The 12,330-nt window shown below is 42.6% G+C and overlaps 1 protein-coding gene across 3 annotated transcripts in view; it reads right to left on the reverse strand.

The window, feature by feature from the left end:
• KLHL18 (kelch like family member 18) overlaps nt 1-12,330 on the reverse strand; it is a 52,548-nt gene that overhangs the window by 17,858 nt on the left and 22,360 nt on the right. For 2 of the 3 annotated variants that reach the window (XM_057705363.1, XM_057705362.1), the window contains exons 2-3: nt 4,678-4,808; nt 1,792-1,932 (exon numbers count right to left, since the gene is read on the reverse strand). In XM_057705363.1, the coding sequence (XP_057561346.1) occupies nt 1,792-1,932; nt 4,678-4,808 (272 nt within the window). The remainder of the gene's footprint in view (nt 1-1,791; nt 1,933-4,677; nt 4,809-12,330) is intronic. The other variant, XM_057705364.1, reaches the window with a different exon arrangement.

Below are 12,330 nucleotides of genomic sequence, written 5' to 3' on the forward strand. Positions count from 1 at the left end.
GATGGCTTTGCAGCTTTTCTGTGCTCTGTCATGCCCTGTCCTTTCTACTACCACTCAGGATGGTTTCCCTCAAGTCTTTAGTAATCAGACCTTGAAACTGAGGCCCACATGCTTGTCTTCAAGAGCACACAGGAAGGGGGCAGCTGGGAGACCCTATGACATTCTGCAGCCAGGTTCAGGGAGAACCACTCTCAGGAACATAGCAGTGATGGTAGCTACCGAAAAGAAAACAGAAAGTAGGCCAAACCTCTGGGGCCTGTGGCAGGGAGTAATAACAGGAATAAGGTGTGAGTTTAGGTTTCAGAAGAGGGCTCCCAGGGCTGAATAGAAAAATGTCAAGGACAGACTCAAAACATCAGGCTTTGTGCTTAAGTACCTTTTCCTAATATGTCACTGGTGCATGTAAAAACTGCACTGGTCTAAAAATCACTTTTCTAAGCATCTTTTACATGACACTACTTTATAACAGAGCCTGGATCCAGTGTTGACAGTGAGGAACTCAAAAGCCCCTAGGTGGAGCTGTTGTCCCCTTGTGAGAATGGCCAACTTCATCCTTTCCAGAGGGCCTTACTTACTCATTCTCCAAGTTTGTGGGAATACAGAGGTGAACCAAGTCCAGTCGGTATCCTTAAGCTCACAAATGAGTAGGACAGACAGTGTGTGCCCTGTAGCCCATCACATGCAGCCCTCTAGCCTGACCCAGAAGGCATCCTAGGGCAGGTCAAACCAGGCTCTGGGGCTGCACTCACTATGTGGTCTCCAGCTGCAAAACCGGAACAGGACCACCTACCTCCCAATGAAACCAGCACAGAGCGCCCCCGAATGTTAGGCATCGTTACTACAGTCTCGTTAAGACCATCTGCACACACAGCAGTGCTCACTGATGCCCCTGAGCACCACACAGACAGGATGTGGACAGCAGGCAGGGCCCACAGAGCTGCTAAGTGAGTTTGGCTGGTGGAGCAGAAATGGGAGAGGGAAAGGTGGGCTCTAAGAGGGGATGAGGTTCAGGAGGGCCGGTCTGAGGCAGGAGGAATGCTGTTCTTCAGGCCAGGGGCCTTGTGATTAGAGGAGCTCAGGTGGAGCCAGGCCTTGGAGAGACCACAGACAGAGGGGGCCTGTTCTGGTTTCTCCCTGACTATGTGTAGCCCAGCACTAACACTCACCCCCAAGCCTCTAGTGGTTAAAGGTGGCTTTTACCTTGTGACTAAGAGCTCTGCCTCTTGAGGGGAAGGAAGAGCCTTCTTATCTGCTCAGTCCTCAAAAGGTCATGGCCAAGTACTGGACACAAGTAGGGGTATTATCCATGGTCCTTACTCTAAAAGAGCATACAATGATTGCTCCTAGGGGACTGAAGGGGACAGAGAATTCCAGGAGGTGAAATTTGGGTGGGCCCTTACAGAGCAGAAGGAAAAAGGAAGGCCAAGAAATTCAAGGAGGGGAAGGATCTAAACAAAGAGGGAGACAGCTGTGGAACAGATAGGGAGCACTGAATAAATCTGGTGGTAGCTGCTCAGATTGGAGAGAGAGGACCAGAAGAAGAGGTACGTGTCAGAGCAAGGAAGAGCGCAGGCAAGGCTCCATCAGTCTTGCTCCTCAGAGGTCCATTCCAAAGAACTGGGTACTGCTGGACACTGATTTCAAAAAATGCCATTTCTGCAGAGTTATTTCCCCAGTTCCCTCCCTTCACAAGACCCTCTATGCCCCCAAAGACTCAGCAAACTGGCAGGGGATCCCAGAAATGAAATGGTCTGCTCCCCACCACAGGCCAGGCCCATCACATCACCTTACCGTTCTCGGAGGAATGTGCAGCAGGCATCTTTGATGCTCTGAAGCTGCAGGAAACTGGCCCCCATCAGCAATGACTGGACATTTTGTTGGTCAATGGCAAGGTGGCCGTTGTAGGCAAAGTTGATCAGAGCTTCCAGGGCACTAGAGGAAAGAGGAAAGATGCTCTTCAGAGATGGGGCTTGGCCCAAAGGAGACTCAGGCCCTAAGTTAGCTGACATTGTTACCTGAGGAATGGATGGGCCCCGCTCTCAAATACATTTAGCCCGTGCCCTTTGAGAATCTACCTGAATGGAATAATTACTTCACCTTAGCTATCATTCTACTCCTTACGTTGTCTTTACTGCCCAAATAATTTTATTATAGAAGCTTTTGAAAAGAGAAAGCAATGACCCAGAATCTCACTACTGAATGAGTCAACCGTTGTCATTTTTCTAGGTTCGTTTTCATTTCCTATTTGCCTGCATGCTTAAGTTGTATGGATATAATCACGTAATACTTACGAAGCCCTTTCCCATGTTTCTACACTGACTTCACGTTCAACCCTTTTTTTTTTCCGGCCGTGCTGCATGGTTTGTGGGATCTCAGTTCCCTACGACCAGGGACTGAACTCAGGCTGCAGCAGTGGGAGCACTGAGCACTAACCACTAGATCGCCAGGGAACTCCCCAGGTTTAACATTTTCAATGGCTGCTATATAGTAATTCAACATGTAAATATGCTATAATTTATTTCCTTTCTTGGTAAGCATAATAGCTATTATAAATAACATTTTTGGATTATTTCTTTGGGATAAGTTTCCAGAATGAGGTTTCCAACATTTCTTTCTGCCTTCCAATTCACACCAAGGATGAAATCCAAATTCTGTCTATAGGGCTGTATGTGGTCTGGCCCCTTTTCATCTCTCTGACCTCATCACTTTCCACTCCTTCCCTCTCCCTATGTTCCAACATGCTGAACACAATCTCACCTCAGGGCCTTTGCACTGGCTGCTCCCTCTGTTTGGAGGACTCCTCCCCCAGATGTCGTACTCCCTTCATTTCAACTAAGGTCTTGGCTCAAACGTCACCTCATCACAGAGGGCTTTCCTGATCACCCTGAAATATCACGGACCTTCACCATCATTCGCTAGCCTTTATTCTGCTTGACTTTTCTCACATCACTTTCATTTCCCAGCCATATCATGTATGTACTTGTTTACTGCCAGACTGCCACTACTAGAAAGTGGGCATAATAAGAGGTGCTTTCTGTTTCCTCTGCTATACCTCAGTACCTACGGCAGCACAGATCACAGGTGCTCAGTCTATCTGTTAAATGAACCACTTGGATTGTGCGTGGTGATCAGCACGGCTCTGTCAGACACAGACCTCAGAGATGAGAGTATACAACTGCCACTGGAGATACACACACTTCTACATCTTTCCATACAAGGAGCTGGCCTGAGATTGTGCCCTTGCAGTGGGTATACAAGTCCCCTCCATGTGCTAGAGCAGATCACCTTCAATCATCCAGAGGGTGCCACACAGTTTCCTAGCTCCTCTCCTTTGAGTTTTTACCATGGGGAAGTTAACACGTTAGGCAACAAATGACAGGTTACTGGCTAATATTTGGAGTCACTGGTTTATTTACTGTCTCTCCCTCAACGAGAATCATCTTGTGTGTCCTGTTTGCTGCTGCATGCCCGGACCCCAGAACAACGCCAGGCACATAGTAGGTGCACAGTGGGCCCTTGGATGTAGCCTAGGTTATAAACACACAGCGTCAGCTCACAGACTTGCAGTAAAGTCTTTTAAGTCATATAAATATGGCTTTTTCCTTTCATGGCCCCCAAAAGGCATACTGTGGTATATGTTTATATAATGTCTTCATACAGAAGTCAGGAAAGTATTTCCGTGAAGAGGGTCTAGGTGTAAGGACAACTTTAAGTAAGTGCATAAATGATGCAATTTGAGGGTTTACAGTACTGCCTCTTGACCCTAAAATTAATCTAGGGCAGAATTTCTCAACCTCAGCACTAATGACATTTGGGGCCAATGATTCTGTTATGGAGGGCCTTATGGGACACTGAAAGATGTTCAGATGGGATAACTCTGGGCTTGACCTCCTTGGGCTTCAGTTTTCTTACTCATCAAATAACCATGATTTCTGCTACCTTCTCAACCTGTGCTGTCCCTTTAGTAGCCATCAGCCACACGTGGCTATTTAAAACTAAATTTATTATTTTTATTTACTTATTTATTTATTTATTGGTCACACCACATGGCTTGCAGGATCTTAGTTCCCAACCAGGGAATGAACCCGGGCCCTCAACAGTGAAAGCATAGAGTCCTAACCACTGGACTGCCAGGAAATGTCCCTAAAATTAAATTTAATTAAAATTAAATAATATTTAAAATTCAGTCCCTCAGTCCCACTAGTCACATTTTAAGTGCTCAACAGCTACATGTGCTAGTGGTTACCAATTTGGAGAGGACAAACAGAACATCTCCATCAATGCAGAAAGTTCTAATGAACAACACTGTTCTGCACTGATGAGAAGGGTAATGAATGAAGACACTTATTTAAAAGACTGCTTTGCCAGCTAAAAAGACTAGCACAGATAATATACCACCAACTTTGTTCCCAGTCCTAGCTTTAAAAAAGTATCTTGGACTCTAGTTCCTATGAGATGTGTTACTCTAACTGAGTAAAAACACATCAAAACTCTCTTTATTTTAACCCTGTCTCAGTCCACTGGCTGAGGTTCTAGCTTGTTTACTGGTTACCTACTATGTGCATGGAGCTGTGCTAGATATTGGGTCCTGCTGGAAGGCCCTCAAAGGGCACCAGATACAAGGCTGAAACTGCACCTAGAAAGCAGGCTGTGAAACCTGATGGAGGAATTTAGTACCTTGGGTCCATTCCTTGCATTACAATCTCATCCTGCTTGCACTCCATCATGTCATTTGTAAACATAGCGTGGAAATACGGGATTGAGGCTGCTAAGACGATCCGGTGAGCACTGAATTTGTGGTCCCCAATCTGTGGGCAGAGTAAAATACAAAGACAGATATTGAGGAACGCAAATACAAAAACCCACGCTGCCCCTTCCACAGCTCAACTCTCTGCCCACTGGAGTGGTACTGAAGGCAGCCCAGTACATGACAGCCAAGGCTTTTCATGGAGACCCTTTAGTATTTTAAACTCAACATACTCGGTTATAGTAGGAGAATGTAGACAACACATTTTCATGAGGTATTAAAATGGTTAAAAGTATTTATGTAGCAGTCTTCACTGCACCCCTCCAAATTCCCCCCACCAGCTCAAAGACCTGATTTCTCGAACACTTTATCTTGATTCCAATTTTATTAGAGGACAGATGGAAGAGACAAACTGGCCAAGAACCCTGAAGCACCTAACAGTAGGCTCCTCAAGAAGAGCAAACAGACAGTGACAGGAAGAGATGAGGTTGAAACAAGACCAAGCTTGAGCAGGGGGTGCATGTGGGGATCAAGGACAGAGCAGGTATCGTGGGCACAGATGTTAGGGGGTCCCTGGGCACCAACCAGGCTGTGGTAGACCACAAGGAGCCTAGAGTTCTCTTAGGAACATGACCCTGGCAGCAGCAGCTGGAAGGACTGGGGCTGTGGACTGGCCAGTGCTCTGCTTGGCCTGCAGAGCTCATGTGGACAGAGGCAGACTCTCTCTAATTTGCACCAAACTCTCATGAACACATCCTTATCCTGGGGAGTTCTGTAAAGTGCTTTCCAACTGTCTGCCAAAAGGATACTCCCTTTAATAAGCTTTGCCATTTATAGCTCCAAAACACAAACATTTCCACTTAAGAACTTTCTACTCTTCACAAAGAGCAAAACAGTCTTTTTTTTCCCCCTTCACCCAAGTTCTACAATAGTGAAACGCCACAGCCATCTCACTATCTGATGCTCATCTTCTTGTGTCACATTTATTCAAGGATTCTAGCTCAGGTTCTGTCATTATATTCTCTTTTTCACTGAACTTTAGGTTTATCATCTGTAAACTGTCCTTCAAGATCAAGCACACAGTCTTCCAAATACCAAAGGATCCTTACTAGATTCAGATTCTAGGAGTTCCTCATATAATCCATTTGTTGTTCTACTCCAGTGTTGGGAACATTAAATGGCTGCATAATGCTTTGAGAGTTTTCCATAATTTAAAAAAAAATTACAGTAATACACCCAAGTATTTCTTAAAGTTGTTCTACAGAGCTTATAATGAGAACCAGAAGTTTCTGGTTCCCTGATTTCTGCTCCCAGGAGCAGCCTCTTTTTTCTGGTATTTATGTTACCTTTCTAAACAATATACCGCTAATATTATTCCGTGAATTTTCACTTTTAGTTATTACTTGTGGTAGTCAGCCTCCAAATAGCTCCCAACGGATCCCTGCCTTCTGGTATTCATGCCCTTGTGCAGGCCCCTCCCACGATGTCTTAGGGTTGGTATGCGTGACTGATGGAAGGTAGCAGAAGTGATGATGGTAGGTCACATTCAAGGTTGGGTCATAAAACACACTGCAAATTCCTCCAACTGTCTTTCCTGCATCACGTGCTCTCAGGGAAGCCAGATAACAACATAGCCTGAGGAGAGGCCCAGATGACTGCAGCCCATGGTGACACCTGGACTGCAACATCACAAGAGCTTCTCATATCCTGCGTCTCAATTCCTGACCCACAGACACTGAGATAATAAATATCTGCTATTTTAAGTCACTAAGTTTTGGGGTAATTTGTTATGTAGAAAAATATAACTATTATATTACCTATTTAATTCTTATGATGGAAGATTAGGATTTTGTTCTAACATGCTCTCTTCACATACTACACCACACTACTTCACATACTCTCTCCACTTTTCCACAGAATTATGCCAAATTTTGGTCAAATCAGCATTAAGAGTTGCATTATTAGGTCTACGTGAATACTATTTGTAGCCAAGCCAGGATGTATACTATGATTACATTTCTTTGTTGGTATAATTTCTATTTTCCCTGAAGATAATAATAAAGTGTAAAACTCCTTTTAATATGTTTCATCAGGTACCCTACCAGTTTGTTCTTGTGACATCCATACTGGAACTCTCTCTTTCTGGGAATTGCTTTCCCCTTACCTATAATGTAAACCCTGATTCCTGGATCCCGTTTAGTCTTCTTCTTTATTAATTCCCTTGTTCTGGTGAAAAGTGTCTTCTAGTAGAGCTTCCTAAGAAAGGGTGTACTATAAACTGTTTTTAACTCACAACACTTCTTATGCCAAATGTGTGGGCTTTGTTCTCACACCAACTCATTCTCCAACCTTCCAGACACCAACTGGTATCCTACAATTTAATTCAAATCTGACACTAACTACCTACAGTTAGTGCAGACCCCACAGGTTAAGGACTCAGTCCCACCAGGCTGCTCCTACTTCAGATGCTAACTGCAAGTCGGGGCCACTCGTACTTCTGACCTATCAGCTATAAGGTCTAGGGGTGTGTGTGTGTGGTGGGGGGGGGGGGTCCCCACAACCTCCTCTTCAGGTTTTATAATTTGCTAGAATGGGATTTTTGTGTAGGCATGACTGATTAACTCCCTGGTCACTGGTGATTAACTCAATTTCCAGCCCCTCTCCCTTTCCCAGAGGCAGAGAGGTGGTGCTGAGAGTTTCAACCCTCTAATCACATGGTTGGTTCTTCTGGCAACCAGCCCCCAACCTGAAGCTATCTAGGGGCCACAGAGAGTTACCTCATTAGCATAAACTCAGGTATGGTTGACTTCTCTTACCCTTATCACTCAGATAATTCCAAGGGTTTTAGAAGCTCTTGCTTCGGAAACTGAGAACAAAGGGCAAATATCACAACAAAAGATACTCTTATCACCCTTACTACTCAGGAAGTTACAAGGATTTTAGGAGCTCTGTGCCAGGAACCAGAGACGAAGACCAAATACATAGTTCTTATTATATCACAATATCAGAGGGCATATGCACAAAATGTCTGAAAGTGTCTTTATTATCCTTAAACTTGGGTGATAGTTTAGCTGGCTCTAAAATTCTAAGCTGAGAATATTTTTTTTCTGTCAGAAATTTCTGCTTTTTGCTGCGCCACATGGCTTGTGGGATCTCAGTCCCCTGACCAGGGATCGAACCCTCGCCCTCAGTAGTGAAAGTGTGGAGTCCTAACCACAGGACCACGAGGCAATTTCCCTGTCAGAATTTTGAAGGTATTGTTCCATTGTCTTCTAGTTTGTTGCTTCTGAGAAAGCGAATGTCATTTTGAGTACTAACACTAAGTATGTGACTGTTCTCTCTAGAGGCTGTTGGGACTTTATCCTCAGAGATCTGAAATCTCACAGGGCTGTTAACTTGGAGTTGATTTTCTTTCATTCACTGTGCTATATCAATCTATAGACATGATTTTAGTTCTGAGAATATCTTTTCATACCATTTCTTTGATGATTTCCTCCTCTTCACTGTTTATTTCTTTTCAAATTTCCATTAGTGAGACCTCTTGGAATGATCCTCTATAATTTCTTTTACCTGTTCTCCCCAATTTTCCATCTCTTTCATTTGGTCTATCTTCTGGAAATCTTCTTTAACTTTTAACTTTCAATATTTCTGTGTTGTATTTTTCATACTTGCTACCATATTTTTAATTTCTTTTTTTCAGGGGGTGGGGGTGTCATGCTATGCAGCATGCAGGATTGAACCTGTGCTCCCCACACTGGGAGCTTGGACTCTCACCACTGGACTGCCAGGGAATCCCCATATTTTTAATTTCTAAGAGATCTTGTTTTCTGGAGGTTCTTTTTTTTAAAGAATCCAGTTCATCTTTTATGCATGCAATATTTTCTCTAATCTCTCTCAAGATATTATAGTTAAAATCTTGCTTCTCCTCCCTGCTTTTACTGTTTCCTCTGAGTTCTTTTCACCTCCATTTGCCTTGAACTCTTTTTTTCTAAAGGAACCATTTAGAGTTTCAGAACAGTACTTTTATTTTTATTTTATTTATTTTTTGGCCACGTGGCATGTGGGATCCCAGGTCCCCAACCAGGGATGGAACCCATGCTCCCTGTATTGGAAGTGCAGACTAGCAGGGAAGTCCCCTGGACTCTGTCTTTTATGTTCTTTAAATGTCTCATGACACTTGACCATCTGCTCACGCTCATACTTTAAGAAGCTGTTTGAAAGCTCTGTGTATGGGGGCTAAGCTTGTCCACTTGTGGGCTTCACATTGGGGTGATCAGGCAAGAAGAATCTGCCATTTTATTGAGGACCCCCCAAAACAGACAGTATCTTTAGGACTTTTTCTCTGGGACTAAATTTATCAGAGAAGGATCTTTCAGTCTCTTGCATGGGAGCACCTGCCTGCAGATATTCTGAAAACTGTGTGAGAAAGGGGAATGGTCCTACTAATCACTATTTAGAACTTTGTCTTAAAGCTCCTATTTTCAGTTTTGCTCCATATTCCATCCCATCTTTTGTGATTGGTGTGCCTCTGGTTCAATATCTAAGACTAAAATATCTGTCTCCTGATAGAGTAGGGGAGGGGTTGTAGGCATCTAACTGCTTTTCACACAGACTTTCAACTAATCTTCCTGTTTTCAATATCTGGTTTCTCAGATTCTGGAGCTATTCCAGGGTTCTGCATTACAAATCCTCTTTCTTGTTAGTTCCGTCCCCATCCCCACTCCAGCAGGCACTTTCAGTTTCTCTGGCCCACTAAATTCATCACACTTGCTTCCTGGCTTCAACATTCCATTGACCTCTCATTTGCTGATCTCTCTTCTCCCTCTTACTATCATTTTAATGGGATTACAGGAGGGAATGGAGGGTAAAATGTGTATTTAGTTTGCTGTGTTAAACTGCTATTCATTTATTTTTCATCTAGAAAGTAAACAGAAGACAAAAGACCAAGCTATATGCGCATAAACTAGGTGACCTGATTTCCCAAAAAAAGCTCAGCTAAAGAGAAGACAGGCCTATCTTGGGATATGCTAGCCAGATTACATCTGAATTCTGTGTTCAGCTAAGGGAGAAAAGTAATTTGTCTTTATCTAGAAGAGGGAGACCAAGATGGGAAAGGGTCTGGAAGCTACATCTTAGGAGGAATAACCAAAGGATAGATAATTTAGGGATGACCATAGCTGTCCTCAAAGACTAGAAGGGCTATCACATGAGTGAGGGTAGATCTGGAAGTTGTAAGGAGGCAGATTTTAGTTTATCACAAAGAATAACAGCCTATTGCCTAAGAAAGTTTAGGGAAGTCTCTTCACTGATTCTAAAACTATTAAGGGACTTCCAATTCTACAATCCTAGGATAATACACTCTTTGAAAAGCTTAAAAAAACCCAAATACTCTCATTTGTAACCTCAGTTAAAAAAAAAAAAAAGAGATGATCATTTATGCAGTTCCTTTTGTTAAGTACCCATTATACATATTTTCTCATATTAATCCTCACAGCAACCCTCTGCATTAGGTAGCTACCGTGAATACCATTTTATAGATGAGGAAACCAAGATTTAGAATTAACTTGCCCAAAAGTTAAGTAGCTATTATGTGAAAGAGAATTATACTTTAGTTGTTTACTGGCAGAGTTTGAGAGGGACCCAATAAATAACACACTCCTCCCAGCTCAAGTTCTCAGCCAACTGGGAAACTTTTAGAATTAAAAAATAACACATATAATAAAATTATATAGAATTAAATACACACAGGTGAATAAAACTAAAACTGGGAAAATCTGAATAAGAGTAGTAGATTATATCAATGTCAGTATTCTCCTTGTGATGTTGTACTATAATTTTGCAAGATATTACCATTGAGGGAAACTGGGCAAAGGGTACAAGGGCATCTCACTGTTATTATTCCTTAACTGCATATGAATCCACAATTATCTAAAAATAAAAGGTTCACTTAAAAAAAGAAAGGGACAAAGCAAATGGGAACTCAAAATGTTGTAATATTAATAAAACAATATTTATTATAATCATAAAGTATTAGCAATGAAATGGAATCAGATAGTAAATTAAATGAATTTAATTAAATGATGGTGAATTAAATGGAATCAGATAGTAAAGTATTGGGAAGAGCCAGGTTCAAAGTCCAAGACCACAGGGAAGGAAAGAAATGAACCTATGGTGTCATGAAACACTCTGAACTCACGAACACACGTGGAAGTTACCCAGGTAGGCTCAAGATATTAGGTACAGAACAGACATCTAGTGCCTGTGCTCACATGACCACTTACTAAGTGTGTGTATCAGCACCAGCCACTTAACCACTGTGGGATGATTTGCAATGATTAGCATCTGTGGAACAAATTAGGGGCAATCATAAGACTTCCTAGGTATAAACAACACCGACAAATTTGCTTCTAAGGAAAAAAAAAATCAATTCAAACTGGGAAGCCCAAACCATTTCCACTAAAACTGTAGCAATGATTGAGCATTCATGCCACTTGGCTTCTACATAGAGTAGGCACAGAGCTCTTCCTGAGCTTGGTGGTCCACCAGACAGGTGATGTGGCATCAACACTGGAGTTAGAAGGCCCTCACCAGTTATGTTACCTCAGATGCGCCCCATCCAAGTTTGGCTTCCCAACTAATAAAGTGAGGTCATTCCTATTCATCTGATTTCTCAAGTGTATTTGAGAAGATCTAATATAAGAATGGTTGATATGAACATCATTTGACCAAATGACAAGGGTCATTCCAAACTCCTGAAGCTCCAGTAGGAAAAAAGCATTGTCCTGTGCAGACCAAGCTGATGTTGCTATCAATCCTGGGTCTTGTTTGGAGGGATCGATCTGTGCTGATTTGCCCCAGCCTGGCCACCGATGGGAATAACTCAAGGGCACATCTGCAAACCTAACAGAGGTGCTCCATAATGGTGAATAAATAAATAAATGCCTGGATGGATGGGCTTTGGAGCAGAGTCAAGTTATTTAGCTTGCTCTGAGAGAGGCCTCAGCATTGCAACTTTGGTTTCATTAAATTAAATTATATATAATACATATGAAAACACCCAGCACACTGTCAGGCACTTAACAGAGATTTAAAAGTTTTTGTTGCACGCAGCCGACAGCAATAGCCATAAAATACCAAGATATAAATAAGTGAAATCCTCTCAAGTTCCATCTGATTAATAGAACCCTGGTCCAGAGACTAAATCTCTGAGTTTTAAGGCCAGCTCTATTACAGATGTAAGCAAGCTGCCTAATTTTACCATACCTCAGGTTTCCAGGTTGGAATATAGGATTATTACTTATGGGGGCACAGCAAGCAACGTACTAGTGAAAAAAGCTTCTCAAAAGAAGCCACCATAAATATTGGAAAAAAAAATCACAATCAACAATTCTATTAGGCAGTATTAGAAAGTTCAGCATGACATTAAAGGCCAAAATACTTACCAATCTCTACCTGTGCCCATTCCAGAGGAGACAGCGCACAAGCCATATGCTACATATAAACTGCACCAGTTCCCAAGGCCAGCTGCTCCTTTTCTGTATGACAGGCAAATCTCCACCCTTTACCCCTGAGCCCCAGTTTCT

The sequence above is a fragment of the Hippopotamus amphibius genome, chromosome 13 (assembly GCF_030028045.1).
Source record: "Hippopotamus amphibius kiboko isolate mHipAmp2 chromosome 13, mHipAmp2.hap2, whole genome shotgun sequence".
NCBI lineage: Eukaryota > Metazoa > Chordata > Mammalia > Artiodactyla > Hippopotamidae > Hippopotamus > Hippopotamus amphibius.